At 44.5% G+C, this 23,950-nt stretch overlaps 1 protein-coding gene across 1 annotated transcript; it reads right to left on the bottom strand.

Annotated features, from left to right (window-relative positions):
- Positions 1-9,575: 9,575 nt before the first annotated feature.
- GPR33 (G protein-coupled receptor 33) lies at positions 9,576-17,548 on the bottom strand. Its single transcript, XM_051822752.2, has 2 exons — positions 17,390-17,548; positions 9,576-13,631 (listed from the first exon to the last, which is right to left on the bottom strand). Exon 2 carries the CDS (start codon positions 13,623-13,625, stop codon positions 12,603-12,605), a length of 1,023 nt encoding a protein of 340 aa, XP_051678712.2. The 5' UTR covers positions 13,626-13,631; positions 17,390-17,548; the 3' UTR covers positions 9,576-12,602.
- Between the last annotated feature and the right edge of the window lie 6,402 nt (positions 17,549-23,950).

The following is a 23,950-nucleotide window of genomic DNA, read 5'->3' as shown; positions in this document are numbered from 1 at the left end:
TATAAAGTGCACTTGCTGGTTTTGCATCCACTTGTAAATTCATTTTAGCATTCTTTGCCTGACTATAACCATGAAGCATCATGAAGTCTCTCTTTCTTTTAAATCTTCTTATTTTAGAATACACTCAGGCTTGTAGAAAAGTTGCAATATCATACGCAGACTTGCCATTTGCCCTACATATCATCCTTATTTTTTTTTTAAGATTTATTTATTTAATTGAAAGTCAGAGCTACACAGAGAGAGGAGAGGCAGAAAGAGAGAGAGGTCTTCCATCTGCTAGGTCACTCCCAAATTGGCCACAATGGCCAGAGCTATGCTGATCCTAAGCCAGGAGCCAGGAGCCTCTTCCAGGTCTCCCATGCGGGTGCAGAGACCCAAGGACTTGGGCCATCCTCTACTGTTTCCCAGGCCATAGCAGAGAGCTGGATAGGAAGTGGAGCAGCTGGGTCTCGAACTGGTGCCCGTAGGGGATGCTGGCACTTCAGGCCAGGGTGTTAACCCACTGCACCACAAGCCAACCTCCCCTACTTGTTAATAACTCAAATTACTATGGTATCTTTGTCACAACTATGGGACCAAACCTGTAAAACTAACTCCCTTCTTTTGTTCAGCTTTTGGATCCTGTCCAAGTTGCCACATTATATTTTGTCAGGGCACATGGTGGGATTAACCTTGACTACCTGGAGAAGGTGGAGCTTCCCTCCCCCTCATTCCTCATTCTTTTTTTTTTTTTTTTTAAAGATTTATCTTTTTTATTTGAAAGGCAGAGTTACAGAGAGAGAGCGAGAGCGAGAGAGAGAGAGAGAGAGAGGGGGAGGGAGGGAGGGAGAGTGAGATCCTCTATCTGCTGGTTCACTCCCCAAATGGCTGCAATGGCCAGAGTTGGGCCAGACCAAAGTCAGGAGCCAGGAGTTTCTTCCAGGTCTCCCACATGGGTGCAGGGTCCAAGCACTTGGGCCATCCTCCGCTGCTTTCCCAGGCGCATTAGCAGGGAGCTGGATCAGAAGTGGAGCAGTTGAGACTTGAACGGGAACCCATATGGGATGGTGGCACTGATGCACCATAGAGCTGACCCCTTCCCTTCCTTTCTCTTTTATAGTGCTATGCTGTATTATATGCTATATATATTATATATATGCTATATATGCCTTTAGGGTCTCTGCAATTCGCTGCAGGTTTGACTTCCAGTTCCAATTGTTTCCTTCCTCCAGGTGGTAATCAAAAGTCTAGTATTCTAAGCACTGTGTTTAGCCACACTCTGCTGGGTGTGAAGCTGATTAAAGTAATTCCCATTAACTTGTGAGTGAAACTTATCCTTCTTAAAAGGTAAATTTGCATTTTAATAGCAGTCCTTTAACACAAATTAATCTCTAATTGGTAGGAAGTGTGAGTTCCTTTTTGCAGGAAGAAGGAAGCAAAATTATCCTTTAGTTCTCTGCAAGAGTTGCTGCGACTCTCAAAACCTCTACTCTCAGCTCTCAGGCAGCCCTTAGCAAGATGCCATGTTGGAGCTAGTGCTGTGGTGTCCCAGGTTAAGACATGGCTTGTGATGCCAGCATCCCATATGGGCAACGATTTGTGGGGAGTGAACCAGTGGATCAAGACCTATCGTTCTTGGGGCTGGCGCTGTGGCATAGTGGGTTAAGCTCCTGGCTCCTGGCCATTTGGGGAGTGAACCAGCAGATGAAAGATATTTCGCTAGCTTGCTTTCTTTCTCTCCCTGCTCTCTCTCTGTGACCGCCTTTCAAATACATACATACACACATACATACATACATATTTTTAAAAGATGTTTCTCCATCTCTCTGTGTCACTCTGCCTTTCAAATAACTAAATAAATCTCTTTGTTTTAAGATACAGTTAGCTTCTCTTCTTGCAGTGATCACTCCGGAAAGCATTTTAGGTTGAAGTCAGTGGACACGTTTCAGTCACCTCCCTGAACACTTCTGCACACCCTAGGTGTAGAAACAGGAGACTCGGTGTTCCTTTTGTCTTTCAGGTGGTCCTGCAGTTTTCTTCACAGGTCCACTTCCCCTGCTTGCCTGAGAACAGTTTTCCAGCCTTCATCTTGGTTGACCAGTGTTGGCACACTAGCCTCAGGCTACCCGTCCCTTGCATGGCTTTATTGTTCTTTTTTTTTTAAGATTTATTTAAATATTTGAAAGGGAGAGTTACAGAGAGGCAGAAGCAGAATGGCAGAGTGTCGCTCCCCCTCTTCATGGAGGAACGACACTAAACCCTGCCTAGGCTTCATATCCGAGTCACGGCACCATTATGTCGCTCCCCATCTTCGTGGAGGAACGACACAGGACCCTGCACTGTTCTTTCGTCTGCTCGGCCCTCCCCGGGTTTGCTGCTGGTTCTTCCCGGGTTGGCTACCGTTCCTTCCACCTCCGTGGAAGGGCGGTTCCCCCTGCCACTTTCCCCACTTCCGCGGGGGAGTGGCACACCGCCGGCCGGCTCTCTCGGGGGCTGCTCAGATGTTCCTCAGGTGTTCCTGGTGCATGTTGTCTCTCTCCTCCTTTATAGTCCTCTTCCACCAATCCCAACTCTGCTACCCACACGCCGAGTACGCTGCTCTCCTCCAATCAGGAGCAGGTCCCACAGTTTATTGGTTGAACTGGAGGCAGCTGTGTAGAGCTGTTTCCTCAGCGCCATATTGTGGGAGAGCAGATGCATAGAATAAGTCTTAATTCCAGTAGCTTAGTCTAGTCCGAGTTGCTCCCAGTTGCTCCCCACAGATCCCCCTTTCTTTTTATTTTTGGCGTTGATACGCGCCTGTCTTCGGTGCCCAGCGGCACACACTCTGCTCTGCTTGCTAGAGTTGCCCACAGGTGCTTACAAGCCCTACCAATCAGGCAAACCGAATCCGGGTCCTCTCTTCGCCATGTTGTGAGGAGGTTTTTAGGCGCTGATGCGTGCCTGTGTTCGGTGCCCTGCAGCGCATGCTCTGCTCTGCTAGAACTGCCTGCAGGTGCTTACAAGCCCTACCAATCAGGCAAACCAAATCCGAGCCTTCTCATTGCCGTATTGTGGGGAGACTTATTGGTGTTGATAACGTGCCTATCTTCGGTGACCTGCAGCCGCCCACAGGTGCTTATCGTCTTACTAATCAGGCAGACCGAATCCAAGCTCTCTCATTGCCGTTGTTGTGGGGAGGCCTTATTTTTCTGTTATTTCTCTATCTCCAGGCATTCCTATTTCTCCTATTTTACTTCTATCTACCAGCATTCCTATTTCTCTCATTTTATTTCTAAACTTCTGTTTCTCTTATCCCCGCGGCTTCCCGGCACCTGCCCCGAGGCTGCTTCTCGGCGCCTTCCCAGCTCTGAGCCGCTTCAGCCTGCACTTCTCTCATCTGTGCGGCTTCCCGGCTTCGCGCGCGCACTCCGCGGTCTCCGCGCCCCTTCGCGCCCGCACCACGGCCTCGCACTAGCCCCACGTTCCCTATCTATTCACGCCCCGCACGCTCTCTCTGCACGTGGCGGCTTCCGCGAATCACACAGCATAGCTTACGTTTCCGCCACTGGTATTCAATCTAAGTTCCCCGGGCTAACCTGGCGAATTCAACCTAGCTTACGCGTCTCCGCCTTATGGTTTGGCTTCCCGTCTTTTGCTCCCCGGGCTAATCTGACGGATTCCAACCTGGCGGCCCACATCTCTGCCTCTGGTTCCAGATTTTCGCCCCTTGTTCCCCGGGCTGACTTGAAGAATCCCAAGATAGCTTACGTCTCCACTTCAGCCTGCCCCCGTGGCTTCATCCTCCCTAACATTTTTCTCTACCCGGTATGTTTCCTAACTTTTCTTCCAACAATATTCCCCTCTCATTTCTCCTGGCTTCTCCCCACAGTCCGTATCCGAGTAAGTTTCTTCTAGGTTTCACTTTCACTTTCAACCTGCAGTCCGTATCTGAGTCTAAGTTTCTTCTTGCTTTCACTTTAAATCCTAGCTTTCAATCCTAACTTCTTTCCCACAGTCCGTATCCGAGTCTATGCCTAGGCTTTTGATAGCTTCTTCCAGCACCTTTTCCGTCCGGCTTTCCCTAGGCTCTTTGCTAGTCTCTCTCTCCAGTATTTTCCCACTTCTTCCCGTTTCTTCCCTCCTAGGTTTCCCTATCCGAGTCACGGCACCATTATGTCGCTCCCCGTCTTCGTGGAGGAACGACACAGGACCCTGTGCTGTTCTTTCGTCTGCTCGGCCCTCCCCGGGTTTGCTGCTGGTTCTTCCCGGGTTGGCTACCGACCCTTCCACCTCCGTGGAAGGGCGGTTCCCCCTAGCCACTTTCCCCACTTCCGCGGGGGAGCGGCACACCGCCGGCCGGCTCTCTTGGGGGCTGCACAGGTGTTCCTTCAGATAGATGTTCCTCTTAGATGTTCCTGGTGCATGTTGTCTCTCTCCTCCTTTATAGTCCTCTTCCACCAATCCCAACTCTGCTACCCACACGCCGAGTACGCTGCTCTCCTCCAATCAGGAGCAAGATCAGCTCCTGCAGCTCAGTCAATCAAATTGGCGAGAGGCAGCTGCGTAGAAGTTGTTACTCCCTTCTCAGCGCCATATTGTGGGAGAGCAGATGCATAGAATAAGTCTTAATTCCAGTAACTTAGTCTAGTCCGAGTTGCTCCCCACAGCAGAGGTCCATCCACTGGTTCACTCCTTAGATGGCCACAATGGTTGGAGCTGCGCTGATCCAAGTTCAGGAGACAGGAGCTTCTTCCACGTCTCCCACACGGGTGCAGGGGCCCAAAGACTTGGGCCATTTTCTACTGCTTTCCAAGGCCATAGCAGAGGGCTGGATCGAAGTGGAGCAGCCAGGACTCAAACCAGCACCTATATGGGATGCTGGCACTGTAGACAGCAGGTTTACCTATTATGCCACAGCATTGTCCCCCCCCCCCCTTCTCATAGCTTTAGTTACTATTCATTAATTTACTGGATACATAGTTATTTGGCACCGATCATGCGCCAAATATGGTTCTCCACGATGTGGCTATAGCAGGGAACAAAACTACGAAAACTGTGCCTCATAAAGCTCATTATAGAGAGTGGGAAAGACAAATGAGTAAATAAATATGTAATATAAGGTCTGGCAGTGACAGGGCTACGAAGAGAAAGGTGTCTAAAAGAGTGGTTTTCAACAGGTGTATCTCTTGTGGAAATGACAGTTGAGCAGATTCTGAATGAAGACAGAGATCCAATTGCTTAGAAGACTCAAATTTCTCAACTTGATATCCTTATATCCAAATACGTATTGAAAACCCACTTGGATGTCCCTCAGGAACTTGAAGCTTAACATGTCCAAGACTGAAATCATTACCTTTACCTTTACCTTCCTTCCTTCCCTCCCTCTTGCTCTTCCTTCCTTCCCTTTCTTCCCACCTCTGTTTATATAGAAAGCAGAAAAAAACCCCTTACATTTAGTTTTTCCTCCTATGAATCTGCTCACAGTATGGATCACTTCTGACACCAGATGTGTGGGACTTTCCCCCACACACCAGCAAGTAAGTGATCAATTTTGCATCAGTGACACCAGCTGGGGGTTCTCCAGTTCAATTGTGACACTATCTTCCTGGAGGTAGCATCAAATCCCACAGGTTGGAGGTTCAATCCCCAGAACTGCCCTCACTTCAGACTCAGTGGCAACTTGGAGATTCTAGAACTTCTGACCAAGTAGCTACTGATTGGGGTTCCTGCCACCCTCTCTTAGATTTGATTAATTTTCTTGAACAGCTCACAGAGCCCAGGGAAACACATATTATAAAGCATATTTCAAAGGATACAGACCAAAAGATGGATGGGGCAAGGCCTATGGGAAGGGGTGAGAGCTTCCACACATCTCTGGGTGCACCACACTCTGGGCCTCTCCATGTGTTCCCCTCCCTAGAAGCTCTCCCAGCCCCACCCTTCTGAGTATTCATGGCGTCCTCATTGCGTAGGCCTGATTACTAGCAGACGGGGGGGGGGGGGGACAGGGGCACCCAGCAAAGCCTATTCATTCAGATCTTTCACCACTCCTGGCTATGCAGCAGGACCCTGCAGGAATGAGGACAATCTTAGGATCCACTGTCAGACAAGGTAGGTCTCGGGTTTTCTTTAAGATCAACTCCAAGACAGAAAGGCAGGGAAAGATTAGAGTTTCCTTGACCTGCCTCAGGCAAAAGAGATTCTAGTTTCTGTGCCTGCCTTGAGGAGGGAGATATGAGCTAGGAACTATGGACGAAAACCTCCCTATCTATATAGATATCTAGATACAGACAGATATAGACATCACACTTGCCTCTTTTGCAGCTAGGATGCAGGTACGTCACTTAGACACACTTGTGTAGACTAAATTTGGAAGTGAGCAATGTGAAGAACAAGCTCTTTATGAGACAAACTGTCACTTGCTGGCAGAGCTTTCGGGCACAGAGGGTTCAAGCCTTGATGCAGAAAGAGTATTGATGGCAGTTGAGCAGCAGTAACATCAAGTCGCTGGTCTGTTGGGCTCAGTGGCAGCAACAGCAGCAGTTGGCATCATTTACTGAAACAGGGACACAGTTTGGGGCATTATTCTTGGCACCTTGGCATTAAATGTTTCTCCAGCAAGCCCAATAAGTCTGTGAGCTACTTAAGATTTATTTTTCTTTAAAGATGTATTTATTGGGGCTGGCACTGTAGTGAAGTAGATTAAGTCTCTGCCTGTGGTGCCGGCATAGCATTTGAGCGCCGGTTTGAGTCCCAGCTGCTCCACTTCCAATCCAGCTCCCTGCTAATGGCCTGGGAAAGCAGTAGAAAATGGTCGAAGTGCTTGGATCTCTGTACCCATTTGGGAGACTTGGAAGAAGCTCCAGGCTCCTGGCTTTGGATCAGCCCAGCTACAGCCCTTGTATCCATTTGGAGAGTGTAAAAGCAGATGGAAGACCTCTCTCTCTCTCTCTCTCTCTCTCTCTCTGTTTCTTCTTCTCTCTCTCTGTAACTCTGTCTCTCAAATAAATAATCTTTTAAAAAAAATGTATTTATTTATTTGAAAGTCTCCAGGTCTCCTAACTGGGTGCAGGGACCCTAGAACTTGGACTGTTTTCCACTGCTTTCCCACACACATTAGCAAGTGGAGTAGCCGGAACTCGAATCAGTGCCCATATGGGATGCCGTGTTATAGGCTTTGGCTTTACCCGCTGTGCCACAACACTTGGCTCCTGCTTAAGATTTTTTTAAATAAATCAGTTTTTGGTTATTTAACCAAAAACCAGCCAGAATGAAATCTACTGTTTAGAACAAAGAACACTAGTTTAAACAGAAATCATCCTCAATCTTCCTCCTCCCTCCACTCTTCAGCGAACATAATTTATGACTTTTTTTTAAGGAAAAGTTTTGCCCATTTATTTGAAAGGCAGAGTGATGCAGAGAGAGAGAGACAGAGAGAGACAGAGAGAGAAAGAGAGAGAAAGAGAGAGAGAGAGAGAGAGAGAGGTCTTCCATCAGCTGAGTCACTCCCCAAATGCCCCAAACAATAGGCAGGTCTGGGCCAAGAACTCCATCCAGGTTTCCCACGTGGGTGGCAGGGGCCTGAATACTCAGGCCATCTTGCGCTACTGTCCCAGGTGTATCAGTAGGGAGCTGGATCAGAAGCAGAGCAGCTGGAACTCGAACTGATACTTTCATTTTGGGATGCTGGCATCACAAGTTGCGGCTTAGCCCACCACGCACAATTCCAGCCACTAAAGGCTCTCATTCTGTCCCCACTTCCACTTTCTCAGTTGAGGCCTCATCATCTATTACCCAGATTACTACACCATTGTCCTATTTGACCCCTCACCTGTCAATTACTGTAGCCTAAGTGATCTTTCTAAGATGCAAATCTGATCCTATCTTTCCGTGACTTAAGACAGACACTTCAGGAACTCCCTGATGCCCTTGGGATAAACCCCAGGATCCATAGGTCTTGAGATCTGGTTCTGGCTGATCTTCCCAGCCCATTTTCACCAGCCTGCTTCTCACATCTATTTTTCATACTTTTTCGTGTGTGCTTGTGCTGGACTAGCAACTGATACGCCAAACTTACTAAATCAGAATCAGCATTTTAACAAGAATTATTAGGTGATTCCTTTGAATACTGAAGTGCAGGTAAAACTATCTTTTTTAAAACATTTCTTTTGTTAAAAAAGATTTATTTGTTTATTTCAAAGGCAGAGTTACAGAGAGAGAGAAAGAAATTGACTTTCCATCTACTGGTTCACTTCCCAAATGGCCGCAGTGGCTGGAGCCAGGCTGATCTGAAGCCAGGAGTCTTCTGGATTTCTATAGGGTCTTCCACAAGGGTGCAGGGGCCCAAGCACTTGGGCCATCTTCTACTGCTTTCTCAGGCACATTAGCAGGGAGCTGGATCAGAAGTGGAGTAGCTGGGATTCGAACTGACACCCATATGGCGGTGGCTTTACCCACTATCCCACAGTGTTGGCCATGGATAAAGCTACCGTATAGCACTGTGCTCCTGCTTAGGCTTTTACATGGGCTTCTTTCTCAATTGAGCTATCCTGCCTGGCCCCATTCTGTGTGACTTAGCCAGACTGTCCCTCACTAAGGAAAACTTGTTTCACTGGTGAGGGCTGGGTTGTGGGGGTGGGCATCTACCTGTTATCAGAAACGTGACACTTACTCCTTTGTACTATAATTACCTTCTGGCTTCTTTTTCTTTCCTACTAAGTCAGAGTTTTCTATCCTGGTTGTACTTTAGAGTTAATCTGAGAACTTTTGAAAAATACCAATTCCTGGGTCCTGCGCTGGAGAGTTCATTTTTAATTGGCTTGGGTAAGGCCTAAATACTGGAATTTTTAAAAAAATATCCCAGATGATTATAAGGTGGAGCCAAATTTGGAACCACTGTATCAGGCTTTAGGTTCTGTAAGGTTAGAACCTGTGTCTCCCTCACTATTGCACCTGCAGAGGCTGCCTCTGTGCCAGGCACACACACAACACTAGGAAATAATTGCTACCCCAGGTCTCTTGGGGTGATGGAGTCTGGGACTCAGGTGTGCACTGCCCTTCCCATCCTACCTTTCACCCTTGCTCTTCTCATATGTCCACAGCTGGGCAGCCTATTCAGCTCAGCACAACAAAGAGCCATTTTGTGAAGAAAGACCTAGGCCTGGCATTGGAAACACATTTCTAACCACTGCTGTTTTCTGTTCCTGAGCCAGTTGGATACTGATATAACAAAGCAGGTTTACATAATTGGATGCTAATAGGCACGTTGTTTTGAGACACTGTCTCTGCACCAGTTCCACACAGCAAAGCCACTAATTTTCTCATAAACCTTTTAAGTCCTGAGAATTCAAAACAGTGAGGAGCCTGATGAGATCAAGACAACTCTAACGAGAAGATTTAATCAAAATTAACCTTAGTTTGAGGGCGTGTTAAAAATATATTTGAGGGGCAGTTTTCTCAAGTCTAAACCCTATTTTCGTAATGTGATTTATTTTTTAAAAATCTTAATATCTTATATTTTATACAGTGGTTTACATATTGTATTACTATATTTGGTTTTCACTGAATATCATTTATTGGATTTCAGTTGTGTATAATATTTTAGAAAAGAAATATTGTCATTGATAGGCTTCTTTCTGTCCTGGAGGAGTTTACAATGTAGAGAGAGAGATGAAAGAAATTCCTGTAAATAAAAGAGCCCCCAAAATAGGCCGCATAAAAAGACAACTCAAAGCATACACAGATAGCTGTGAGGAACGACAGCACACAGCTTGCAAACACCACAAAATCCACCCAATTCAGCAACTATTCTTTATTTGTTATTGTAGAGGTCTCAGGAGGGAGATGAAAGGCACTCTCTATCACTGGTAGGTTTCCAAAGCACAATTCTTGTTTCAAAGACTGCTATGTTCTATTCAACTGCTCTTCTTCCCGGGTCTGGCATCACAAAACTTCAGTAGGCTTGTCAGGGCCTGGAGGAGTGTGGGGAGGCAAGAAGTGCCTTCTGCTTCCCATTGTGGGACCACTCAGAGCCGCAGTCCAGCCACCAGTCCCGCCCCTTCCTCTCTGGGAAAACTACTAGGCTCAAAAAGCTTGCTAGGGGAGGGTCAACAATTAAACTTTGCATTCATCCAAACTTTTGTCATATTCAAAATGAGAGAGATCAAGCATCTAGTTGCCCATGTCAATTAGCAGGATTTCTAGGGCACCAAGCCACTGTATCTTTCTCTCAGTAGAAATTTAGTGATGAAGGTTAATCTCTTTTCCTTTCTGCAACTTTTAATCAACATCATCTATCTTGGGAAGTGGGGGGAACTTTTTTCTGCCAAGGGCCATTTGGAAATTTATGACATCATTGGTAGGCCATACAAAACTATCAACTTAAAAATAGTCTGCTATTGATTTATTGAACTTCTAATACTACCTGCAGTTGCCTTGGCAGGTCTAGACCAAATGATTTTGTTGGCCATTTAGGTCCATGGGCTAGACGTTCCTAATACTATATTATGGGAGTTTTTGGTTAGGGTATATGTCTTGATCTGAAATGGTTTGTGGAAAGTTAGCTGGCACATTTAGGGCCTGCATGTGGAATGTCACCTAAATATTTCCATGCTGCAGCAATTGAACTAATGAAACAATTTAGCTTAGTTGCTTTGTGGTAGATAGGATTATATCCCAATTGACATCTGTTGATTGATGGATAAAACTGACTAAATCAAAAAGGTAATGGGTCAGTGATACTTTGTGGTCCTATATATAATCTAGGTACTATAATACATTGCAAAAAACTTGAAGCAAAACTTGAAAACCAAGATAAATTAATATTGTTATTGCTATTATAAAATCAAATATGCTCTGACAGGCAGATTCTTAAACATTATGATTTTCTTGGTCCAACATTTCAGAAACAGCTTCATTTGTAAGTATTAAAAAGAGACACTTAAGATGTCTTTATAGTTATAACATTAAAGCACAAATGTGCTTATTCTTTAATATGTGTATGACAAAAAGAGTGCCTTGTTGCTTCCATGTTGTTTTGCCTATTCCAGTTAAATAATTTAGGTGTTAAGTACAGAGGGAGCTCTGCCCAAATGTCTGTTTTATAGAAGATTCTGTGACAGAAAATTAAAATCCATGATACCATTGCCATTTAGAAATTGATATCCTAACTTCAAAAATCAAAGATTAAAAATTACATATGTACCATTCCAATCTGGTAGGATGACAACTTAAACAAGGAAAACAGCAACTATTGGTGAGAATGCAATACAACTAAAATTAATGTTCATAGTAGCATTATTTACAATAGTCAAAAGGTAGAAAAATTCAAGTATCCATCAACAGATAAATTAATTTTTAAAATGTAGTATATACATACAATGGAATATAATTCAACCATAAAAAGGAGTGAAGTTCTGATACATCTTACAAAGGGGATGAAAATTTTTAAAAGTAACTTTTTAAAAGACTTTATTTTTAAGGATTTTTAAAATTTATTTGACAGACAGAGTGAGAGAGAGAGAAAGAGATGTTGATTTTCCATTGGCTGGTTCACTTCTCAAATGGCCACATGCCTGAGGTTGGTCCAAGGTGGAGCCAGGAGCCTGGACTCCATCGGTAGCTTGTACATGGGTGGCAGAGGCCCAAGTACATGGGTCATCTTCTGCTACCTTCCCAGGCACATTAGCAGGAAGCAGGATTGGGAGCAGGGCAGCCTATACTCAAAGTGGCACTATGATTTGGGATGCCGAAGTTGCAAGAGGTGTATTAACCCATTGCACTATAACTCTGGCCCCTAAAAATTACTTATTTACTTACTTGAAAGGCAGAGTAACAGAACGAGAGAGAGAGAAAAAGAGAGAAAAATAGGGAGAGAGAGAGAGAGAGAACACTTGAAATCTTCTATGTACTCCCCAAGTGTTCACAACAGCTAGGGCTAGGCAAAGCCAAAGTCAGGAGCCAGAAACTCCATCTGGGTCTTTCATGTAGGTGTCAGAGCCTCAAGTCCTGACCCATCATCTGTTGCCTCTCAGGAGCATTAACAGGAAGCTGGATGGAAGTGGAGGTGGAAATTAATCCTAAGCACCCTTATATGCTATGGCTGTCCCAAGTGGTGGCTTAACCCATTGTGCCACACACCTGCCCCACATGGATGAACCTTGAAAACATTATGCTCAATGAAATAAATAAGATGCAAAAAGACATTGTATGCTTCCACTTATCTGGAATATTTAGAATAGGCAAGTTCTTAGAGACAAAGTAGTAAATGGGAGTTTACTAGGGACTGGAGGGAGAGGAAATGGGAAATTATTACTTAATGGATACAGAGTTTCTCTTTGGAAATAGGTAATAGATAATGGTGATAGTTGCTCAGTATTAAATATAACAAATTAAAAATAACAAATTCCACTGAAATATATACTGAAATAGCAAATTTTATGTAACTTTTTTTTTGTAATAAAAAAGTTAAACAATGACATTTGCGATATGACCTATTGCTTGTTTTCTTGCAGTTGTTTCAATATTCATAGATCTAAGTATGGTACAACATCGATGACTCTGCAATGTAGGGACTACAAAAGCAAGAGGATGTGTATCTGATGGTATAATGGACAGTCTAGGTTTGCTTAAGAATTCAGAATTTAAATGTCGACTCCTGAATGTAGGTTTTGTGTTCTTTCGGCAGAAGAATCCTCACCGAATGTTGACTCAAATAGAGCAAGAATGGATTTCTTGAAAACGTTTTTGAAGTTCTCCCCACTAAATAGATAAAGTATGGGAGAGAAGACAGGATTGAAAGAAGTGGTAAACACTGTAAGGATCAAAGTCAACTCTACAAGTAACGACTGGTTCTTAGCGAGAATTAAGCCCTGATGTACATGGTAGGGCATCCAGCACCCAAAGAAAGAGATAACAGCAGTCATCATGACTTTGAAGGGTTTGCTGGATTTAAAGAGGCCCCTCTCTTTCATCTTGCGGGCTACTCTTTCATAACAAAAGCCAATGACTAAGAAAGGCAGAAGGAAGCCCAGTATGAAGCGGCTGATGAAACAGGTGGCATGAATCCATTGTCTTACTGTTTGCATCTCTTTGCTTTCCCAGTCAGTGGACACAGCGTAGTTATTTCTGCAGGTCACTCTTCCTTTACGGTCATCATATGTCTCCCTGAAAACCAAATAGGGCACGCTGAAGGCAGTGGCAGAGAGCCAGACTCCCAGAACGACTCTGGAAGCCCAGTGTGAGGTTCGGTGCTTTTGGGACCACACTGGGTGAAGGGTGAGAAGATAACGATCTAGACTGATGGCCGAGAGGAACAAAACAGAGGCGAACATCGCCAGAGTCAAAGTGCTGTTGCAGATCTTACATAAAGCGCTTCCAAAGGTCCAGTGGTTGTCCTGAAGATAGGAGGTGGCCAGAAATGGTAGAATCAATGTTGAAATAAAATAGGAGAGAATGAGATGAAAAAATAAGAGAGTATTGACTGAATTTTTCATCTTGCATTTTAGCACCCACAGATAGAGGCCATTAGTGATGGAACCAACTATGAATGCCATGAACAAAGGAAGGACAAGGACCAGTCTGGGGGCAGGAGCAGGAACATGAGTGCTGTTTCTTACTACATCGGAGATATCAATCAGGTCATCAGTAGAGTTGATCAGATCCATAATTTCCTGTGGAGTGAAAAACAATGAAAATAACAACAAAGAGCAAGGAATGTAGAAATTAAAAGGTTGGTTTTTCTACTGTAATAATCTAAAGAACATTTTAACAGTGGCAAACATGATATTTCTTTTTTTTTTTTTTTAGAAGGCTGTCAGGTAGGCAACTATCAGTGTCTGTTTCTGCATGGACTCTGGCACATGGTAAACATTAAATAGATCTTAGCTATGCTGTTCTTCATTCATATTAGCTATGTGAGAGAAAGAGAGAGGTCTTCCATCTGCTGGGTCACTCCCCGAATGGCCACAATGGCTAGAGCTGAGCCGATCTGAAACCAGGAGCCAAGAGCTTCTTCTTGGTCTTCCATGTGGGTGCAGGGGCCCAGGCATATTTGCAGGGAGCTGGAATGGAAGTGGAGCAGCCAGGACTTGAACTGGTGCCCATATGGGATGCTGGTGCTACAGGCTAGGACTTTAATCTGCTGTGCCACAGCACTGGCCCCCATGCATAATATTTCTACAAGAACAGCAATCACATATTTTCCCAAGGTCTAATACATTTATGCTGTATGAGGAATTAAGATCAAATTAATTTGAGCATCAGAAATACTACAGAGGAAAGTAAATAAATGTGAAAGAGGAATAAAATAATATTTTGACCGCTGTTAGTAAATTAGCTTAGGCAGGTGAAGTCTTCTACTTGGATGTTTAACAAAAGTTTGACCCCTCTTATGGGGCATGTCTTGAATAAGGCAATGCAGAATCAGTTGTACTTGACTAAGACATGGTTGGGGTAAATGTTGCTAATGAAATGAACAAAAATAACAACAGCTGTTGCAAATTATAATCATGGACTTCCAAATTAGATTTTTCCTTCATATGCTAACTATACATAGCAAGCACTATTATCTAGTATTCTAATAGTCAACATGTGGTAGTAAGAACTCAAGTTCATATAGGAGCCCTAGGGCACTGCAAGCTTGTGAGGTGCCTTCAGAATCATCAACAAAAGAGGAAATCAGTGTGCTGGAGGATTTTAGTAGTAGTTGTTTGTTGTGTGGGGAAAGAAGGAGAGAAAAGTCAAAGAGCTCACATTTACCCAGTATTTCTCATATGCCAGGAGTTGTCCATAAAAATTGTTATCTTCCTCATAAAGCTTATGCTAAAAATATTTAAACAGAAGAGAAAGTGAGACTTAGAAGGGTTAACATTTCTATCAACATCTTTCACCTTGTTTCAATTATGTCAGGTAGAGACCCTTACCTTTCTTTCATATTACGCCTTTGAAAATTGGTAATTCCTATGTAGTGCTATGGTGATGCTCCATGAATCAGTGATTTTGACTATCTAAAATATCTAATTTCTCAGATAATGGTTTCTATAGTATCAAAAATATAAACCTGACAATATTCTGGAAGGTATCTATTATATCAACAAATTGGTTTGTGATAAACTGGATTAAGTAATGGAAATTGCTAACGATGCTATTTCCATCCTAAGCAAAAATGTTCTAAGCCTATAGAGAGAAGAAATAAAATAATTGTTGTTTAAAACCATGACTGGGACCAGGTGTTTGACCTAGTGATGAAGATGAAGGTTAGGACACCTGTGTCCCATGTGGTTGTGCCTGGCTTCACTTCTGACTCCAGCTTCATAGTATTGTGAATGACTCAAGTAATTGGGCTCCTGTCATCCATATGGGAGACCTGGATTGAGTTTCTGGCTTCTTGTTATGGTCATTTAGAGAGTGAACCAGAGGATGGGGGAATCTCTATCTCTGCCTCTCTGTAACTCTGCCTTTCGAATAAAAATAAATAAATCTTTTTTTTTTTTTTTTTTTTTAAGAAAAATACCTTAGTAGTCTACTTTGGGAATAAACATGGAATGAAATCACTGGGCAATGGCAAATGAAAGTGAGAACTTGAGACAGGGGCTGTGTGCAGGTCCTGGGACCTGGAGAGGAGGGAGGAAAAGTGAGGATGATTTTTTTTTTTTTTTTGGACAGGCAGATTTGGACAGTGAGAGAGAGACAAAGAGAAAGGTATATCCTTCCGTTGGTTCACCCCGAAATGGCCACTACGGCCAGCGCACTGTGCGGATCTGAAGCCAGGAGCCAGGTGCTTCCTCCTGGTCTCCCATGTGGGTGCAGGGCCCAAGCACCCGGGCCATCCTCCACTGCCTTCCCAGGCCGCAGCAAAGAGCTGGACTGGAAGAGGAGCAACTGGGACAGAACCGGCGCCCCAGCCAGGACTAGAACCCGGGGTGCTGGCGTCGCAGGCGGAGGATTAGCCAAGTGAGCCTTGGCGCTGGCCGAGGATGATCTCAAGAGAGGGAATTTGGAACATCAGGAGGAGGTTTGGAGGCCTAAGGAGGGAGAGGGTTCATTAGACATTCTGAGAACCAGAAATGACACAGGGAATTGCAAGACAAATGTCCAATACTGAATTTTAATCCATTTGCTGAGCCTTGATACAGTGTCATGTCTCTTCTCCCCATTAATTCACTTTTGTCTTGAGTTGGCAGTGATTGTAGAGAACCAGAGAAAACGAGCTTGGGTTCCCTATTTAGAGCAGAGTGCAAAGGAGAGAAACCATCAGCAGCAGGAGGTGAGATGTGAATGAGCTGACAATAAGGTGGAAACTGGATAGGTTTTGGGGCTTGAGTAGAAAAGGAGAAACCAAATCCCCCCGAGAAGTTTCAGTCTGTGTGTATACCCTGTGTGTGTGCATTTCTGTGTATGTGTCTCTGTAGCTCTGTCTGTGGTTTTTCTATGTATCTGTGGTGCCTTTGTGGGTCTCTGTGGTGTGTGTTTGCATTCATGGAATAGGTGGGGGGAGCTGTGTGTGTGGTCTGTGTCTGTGTATCTGTGATGTACTTGTGAGATCTCTGTATGTGTGGTTTGTGGTGTCTGTGGTCTTTGTGTGCTTATCTGTGGAATCTGAGTAGGTGTGGGATTTGTGTGTGTGTATGTATGTGTATGTGTGTGTGTGTGGTCTCATCTGTGAGTGCATATGAGAAAACTGAGTTATAAGGAAGTTTTAATCTTTTTTTTTTTTAATTCTGTGCCTGAACTCTGGAAGGGCATCTGAAAGTAATGCAGCACTTGAACAAAATCCAAGTAAAACTTCCCTGAATCTCATAAAGTTTCCTAGGAACTTTGATTTATTGCACATAACCAGGAGAATCCTTCATCCTTAAGCATTTTTTAAAATGGTTTTAAAGCACTTGAATAGGAGGTAATGGGGCGACACTCAAGTTTTGGCACCCTGTGGTCCTGGGTTTAGATGCTGCCCCTTCTACCTACCAGCTCTATTATGACCTTCGACCTTTTAACTCTTCAAGTCTTTTTTGCTTTCTAAAACCCAGTGAGCTTTTGAGAGGGCTATCAATCACTCAGCACATTTCACGGCACACAGTGCTCTTTTTTTTTTGGTCTATTGTTTTGCTCAACGTCATATTAAGGCCAAGAAGAGGCTCATTTTGCCCTTTCAGGGCTGCAGGCCACAATTTCTTTCCTCTGCAAAGCATCTGTACTGAATCCTGGAGAACCTCCAGGCTCAGTGTCCATCTGTTTGGACACAGTTCTCAGGTTTAGAGCTGCTTTGAGACTCTGGTGGTACTGTGCCGTTAGCAGGAAGATCCCATCTCCAAATGGAGACACTGAGCCGCTGCTCTGGGGGACCCAGGAACCTCAGGAAGCTGGTCAGGAGCAAGCCTGGTCTCTTTGGATGACAGCATTAGAGCAAAGCTGCTGGCCCAGGGAATCTTACCTTAGAGCTAGGTTGTCATGCCGGGAAGGTCTTGAGCAAGCCAAGGTGACTCTAAATCAACAATCTTCTTTCTAGGAACAGGGACAAAAATCAGTGACACTTTGTCTTCATTTCATCTGCCTTTCTTGCAACTAATGTTACTCCCCAGCCTTAAACCCACTATTTAAAGCAAGTGAGACCTTGCTCTCTTTGGTTCCTTTTTCTGTGTAATGGACTGCCTTAGAGGTGGAGGTAGAGAGAGGAGTACTTCTTTAAATCATTTCTGCTTTTGAAACAGAGATTTTAAAAATTCCATAAGCAAAGTCACTATATTTAAGGTTAATAAGCTAATTGCAGGTGTTAAAATACTGGTTAAAAATTACCTCTTACTATTGGGTCCTCCCACTAGCTACCCAATCTGTCTCAATTCTAGGGTATTTTTCAGCGAATGGAGGGATGGTGTTGAGTACACAGGGAGGAGGTAAATATCAGGCATGAACAAAAATAGAAATGAGCTACCGAATGTTACTGGAGAGAAAATGGTTATAATGAAAAACTTTAACACTGATTTTCACATTAAAATGCAATGTATGAGGATAGGGCAAGGATTTGTGTTATTTAGTTTGCTATAATGAAGACTGACGGGCAGAATGATCTGCATTTACACAATTGTTGGGAATGGTTGGATAAAGCGTAGCGCTGGTTATCACATCCTAGAAGGTGATCTCATTATAAGAAATCCTGCTACCCAGGGAATGCATTTATGAGCCATTACTGACTGAGCCTTGCATATCCAATCTTCCTCTCTGTTCCATCTCTGAAAGTTTTTCAGATTCAGCTCTGTGCTGACCTCAATGCCCTGATTTCTTTCCTGCTTGCTTTCCTCTTTGTTTCTTCCTTGCCAGTGGAGAAAATACATCAAAACCACTGTGTAGCTTCTGTGGGGAAGATCTTGGGGATTCAAACTGTTAGCTAGTCTGTGAGAGTTTTAAAGCTTTCACTTCTAGACTGTAGCCTTCCTAAAAATATGCTTAAATTTTAGTTATTAATTCATTTGTGTCTATGACCTTCAATCTAAGACCTGCTATTCTTTGGGAGTTAAGGATGATGTTTCAAGCTGGCTGCTGCATTAAAAATATTTTTTTAAAAATTATTTGAAATGCAATGACAGAAAGAGAGGGAGAGACACATACACACAGAGATCTTCCATCTGCTGGTTCACTTCCCAAATGGCTGCAACAGTTGGAGCTGGGCCAGGCTGAAACCAAGAGCCAGAAAATCCTTTTGAGTCTCCCACTGCCTTTTTAGATGCATTAGCAGGGGGCTGGATTGGAAGCTAAGCAGCCAGAACTTGAACTGGCACCCTGATATGGGATGCCAGCATTGTTAAGTGGCAGCTTAACCTGCTGTGCCACAAAGCTGGCCCTCTACCACATTTTCAGAGGGGTTTCTTGCCAGGTTTTATCCCTTTCGGGTTGATTCATAGATTCAGAAGCAGAACAATCCAAACCTGCTCATTTCAAAGGTTAGCAATCCAAACACAGCACAGCTGAATGAATCACAGTAGATTTTCACAAAGAGGAGAGCCAAAGGCTTCTTCCATTTGCTTCTTTGTTGCTAAAAAAAAGGTGAAGGGATTTGGATCAGATTCTTCCTCCTCTGCCCCCTTCTACAATTAAAAATTTCATAAATAATAAATATACTGGGGACTAGTACGCGCTAGTATGCAGAATGCACGCACTGGAGAGCCTGCACTTGAATTCTTCCATGGCTTCCCTCAGAAATAGTCTCATTGGCGAGGGTTTTCCTCCCATGGGTAATTGAGCCCCGAGATTAACTCTGTTAGGCAATGCACAGACTATGCTTGAGGCAGGAACTTCTCTTCTGTGGCTTTAGTGATGTTCCTCTGTTCAGTTCACTTTTCATTTCAAGTTAAATCAGGTGGTTTCAAGGAAAGAACTTATAGAAATGGAAACTGGTTTATGCTGTTTTGATACAACCACAACATGAAATACATAGAAATGCAGAAGCAGATGGTGTTGCTCAATCAAATACTTGAAAGGGTAGGAACTTGGAGACGCATGAAAGTTTTTGGAGCTGGAAGAGACGAGTTAATTTTATCTAATTCCCATTCAGCAGGTGAAGAGACTAATATCCTTGAGATGTTTAATATCTTGTCCTATATTATACTATCAGCTAATAAATGAGTTGGGACAAAAATAATGTACACTAAAAATACTGATGCACTTCTGGCAGTGGGTTGATCTCACAAGATAGATTAGGATAGAAACAAAAGTCTGTATATAAATCCAGAGTCTGCTGCTTAACACGTACAGATACAACCTCTCTGAGTCTCAACCCCTCATTTTATTAAAACACTTGATAGGGGGCCGGTGCCATGGCACAGTAGGTTAATCCTCCGCCTGTGGCGCCGGCATCCCATATGGGCACCGGTTCTAGTCCCGGCTGCTCCTTTTCCAGTCCAGCTCTCTGCTGTGGCCTGGAAAAGCAGTGGAAGATGGCCCAAGTCCTTGGGCCCTGCACCCATGTGGGAGACCAGGAGGAAGTTCCTGGCACCTGGCTTCAGATCGGCACAGCTCCGGCTGTTGCAGCCATTTGGAGAGTGAACCAACGGAAGGAAGACCTTTCTCTCTGTCCTTCCCTCTCACAGTCTGTAGCTCTACCTCTCAAATAAATAAATAAATAAAATCTTAAAAAAAAACACCTAAGTTGATGGGGGTGGGGAGTGTCAGAAAGAAGACGAGACAGAGGCATAGAGGCGCCCCAGGCCCTCATTTGAAGTGTGAAACAACTTGTGGGGATTAAGTGACATACTATAGGCAAGGACTTAGCACAGTGCCTGGCACCCGGTAAGTACAGTCTTGCCTTGATTAACCGTCGGCATTTGTTCCAAGAAATGTGTTGTGAGGTGATTTCACAATTATGTAAACATCGTAATAAGTATTTACATGAAGTAGGTGGGACAGTCTGCTCCGTACCTGGGCTGTATATAAAGATTTTGTTTATTTGAGAGGTAGAGTTACAGACAGTGAGAGGGAGAGACAGAGGGAAAAGTCTTCCATCCTCTGATTCACTCCCCAAATGTCCCCAACAGCTGGAGCTAGGCAGATCCAAAGCCAGAAGCCAGGAGTTTCTTTCAGATCTCCCATGAAGGTGGAGGAACCCAAACACTTGTGCCATCTTCCACTGCTTTCCCAGGCCATAGCTGAGAGCTGGATCAGAAGAGGAACAGCCAGGACTAGAACTGGCACCCATATGGAATGCCAGCACTGCAGGCGGAGGATTAATTTACTGTGCCATAGCGGCGGCCCATCCTAGGCTATATTATAATCAAAAGGGAATCGTAGCCGGTGCTACAGCTTGCTAGGCTAATCCTCCGCCTGTTGCGCCGGCACCCAGGGTTCTAGCCCTGGTTGGGGCACTGGATTCTGTCCTGGTTGCTCCTCTTCCAGGCCAGCTCTTTGCTGTGGCCCGGGAGTGCAGTGGGGGATGGCCCAAGTGCTTGGGCCCTGCACCTGCATGGGAGACCAGGAGAAGCACCTGGCTCCTGGGTTCATTGCCCATCTTCTCACCTCAGTTTCCTGCTAATGCAGACTCTGGGAGGCAGCAGTGATGGCTCAAGTTATAGGGTCCTTGCTACTCATGTGGGAGAGCTGAATGATCAGCTCCCCACTTTATCTGACCTGGGGCTGTTGCAGACCTTTGGGGGAGTGAACCAGAAAATGGGAGGACTTTCTCTCTCTCTCAAACAACTAAACATTAAAAAAAAAAAAAAAAAAACAACTATGAAGTGTTCTTGAAATTTAATTCATCCATCCATTATCTACTGAGTGTTTAAAATATTTGAGGCGCTATTCTTGTCATTAGGGATACAGAGGAAAGAAGAGTTATACTCTCATGAATCTTACATGCTAGTGGGGAGAAATGGACAATAAGTCAGTAGCTAAATACATAAAGAAGAATATCAGGCAGCACTATAGTGCTATGTGGAGCAAGAAAATATAGGTAGTAGAAGATGCCCAAATACTTGGGGCCCTGCTACCCATGTGTGAGACCTGGCAGAGTTCCAGGCTTCTGGCTTCAGCCTGGCCCAGCTGTTGCAGCCATTTGGGAAATAAACCAGTAGATGGAAGATCTCTCTCTGTCTCCCCATCCCCCATCTCCTTCTCTCTGTAACTCTTTCAAATAAATCTTAATAAATTAAATAAATAAATATTTAAAAAAAAACCATGGAGGGGCTGGTGCTGGGGCACACTAGGTTAATCCTCTGCCTGTGGCTCCGGCATGCCATATGGGTGCTGGTTCTAGTCCAGCTGCTCCTCTTCGAGTCCAGCTCTCTGCTGTGGCCTGGGAAAGCAGTGGAGGATGGCCCAAGTCCTTGGGCCCCTGCACCCATGTGGGAGACCAGGAGGAGGCACCTGGCTCCTAGCTTCGGATCAGTGCAGTTCCGGCCGTGGTGGCCATTTGAGGGAGTGAACCAACAGAAGGAAGACCTTTCTCTCTGTCTCTCTCTCTCTTTCTCACTGTCTGTAACTTTGCCTGTCAAATAAATAAAATCTTTAAAAAAAAAAAAAAAACCATGGAAATGTGATGAGCAGCTAAGTGTTACTTTCAATGTGGATGGTCCCTAAAGGTCTCTCTGTGGGTGATGTTTAAATGAGGTTATGATGACACAGAGAAGGCAGCTATGTGGTGATCAAGAGGAAGGGCACTACCCTGGCTCCATGTCTGTTTTCCTCCATACTGACCCCTTTCTACCTCCTGTCTGTTCTTGTTCTCCGAATCTGGCTTCCGATTTGCTGGATTCTTTGACTCATGACTTTTTAGCTTCATTCCACAGTTTATGGCTTGGCTTCTGCTCCTTGGCAGGATGCTCTGGTTTGGTGTATCCCCCAACGGTTCCCACGTGCAAAGGCTGGTCCACCAGAGGTGGTGAAACCTTTAAGAGGTAGAGCTTACTGGGAGCACTGTTGTTGAGGGGCACTGTCCTCAAACGAATGGAAGTAGTTCTCATGGGATCCTTGCTAATTCTCAAGAGAGAAGAGGCAGCTACTTCAAGCCTATTGCTTAGGACACTGGTTGGGATGCTTGCATTCCATATCAGAGTGCCTACATTTGAGTCCCAGCTCTGTTACAAATCACAGCTTCCTGCCAATGTACATCTTGGGGGCAGCCGGTAAGGGATCAGGTGGTTTGCTCTGAGGTCATGAGGGAGACTTGGATTGAGTTCTCAGCTCAATTTTGTTACAGTAATAGAAAACAGATTGGTACACAAGGTCCTGGTTATGACAACATTCTTGGAAACAAAAATTCAGTTTTGTTCTGGAGATTCTCTCCTGGGGATCTGCTTCCAGCAGGTGGCCTTCTTGGATCTGATCTACTACAGTGACCCTTAGATCCCCTCCATGTCTGGACAGCATTCCCAGGGCTATAGGCAGGATGTACCTAGAGGAGAAGCAGGAAGTGAGGCTAGGAAGTTGTCAAGATCTTGATTTTAAAAAGACTTGGATTCAGGTCCAGTCTCAAGGGAGATAGGGTTGGGATTTGCAGCACAGGTGGAGAAGAAAGGCTTTGTATAGCAGTGAAAATGTTAAGGCTTTGGATAGATTTGTTTCCCTGTAAATTCAGGCCCAAGATAATCTGCTGAGAGTTAACAGATGTAGGATGTTGGAGAGTAATGAAGGTTTAGAGTTGCCTATGAAAATAATGGGACATATAAAAAATTACTGGTGATATTCAGGGTCTGTTTCAGATTAAGGACCACTTATTTGTGGGTCTGTCCTCCTGGGAAGGAGGATATACTTTATCATACAAATTAAAAATTTTGAGCAGTTCATGTTGTTACATTTGCTCCCAGTCTGGTGTAGGAGCAGAAGCTGACTGTCAAGAGATCCAGGGATGATTTCCGAAGTAATGCTACCGGGAGAGGTAGCCAGTTAAGGCAAGAGCGCTGACAAGAGAGTAGTGAAGTGATGTCGCCGAGGGTTAGGTGGAACAGGGAGTGCGCAAAGCCATGATGAATTTGCTGGTTGGGAAGCTTACAGGATTGCAAGTCGCAGTGCAAGTCGAGTAGCAGTGTTTGTATAAGCAAGGAAGACTGCTGTGGATATTGGACTTTAAGTTTTTTTAGGTATAGCCGTTCTTAAAGAGGGCAAGCTCTCCAGAGCCTGGCAAAAGAAGTCAAGTAGTAAACCAGTCACTGGAATTGACATCAAGAAGTTGGACCTTACTCGCTACACCACAGCGCTGGCCCAGGCAGCGAGCTTAATTGATTGGTTTCCTCCCACCTACGTGGATGACCCTGATTGAGTTCCCTGTTCCTGGCTTTGGACTTAGGCCAGCCCTGGTTGTTGTGCGCATTTGGGGAATGAACCAACAGGTGGGGGCTCTTTCCATTTGTCTGTCCCTCTCTGCTGTAGAAGGAAAGAAGGAAGGAGACAGGGAGGGAGGGAAGGAGGAAGTTATATTGTCACAGCAGTAGATAGCGGCTCTGGAAGTAGAGAACAGGTTGGTAAAGGGTGAGAGTGGAAACTGAATGAACAATTATTATTTGGTCTAGGC

This window comes from Oryctolagus cuniculus, chromosome 12 (genome assembly GCF_964237555.1).
Source record: "Oryctolagus cuniculus chromosome 12, mOryCun1.1, whole genome shotgun sequence".
Lineage (NCBI taxonomy): Eukaryota > Metazoa > Chordata > Mammalia > Lagomorpha > Leporidae > Oryctolagus > Oryctolagus cuniculus.
Note: the sequence above shows the minus strand (reverse complement) of the source record. Positions and strands in the feature narration are given on the sequence as shown.

Bases quoted from the DNA above. Each gene is read 5' to 3' on its own strand.
- GPR33 (XM_051822752.2), bottom strand. From the start codon at position 13,625: ATGGATCTGATCAACTCTACTGATGACCTGATTGATATCTCCGATGTA.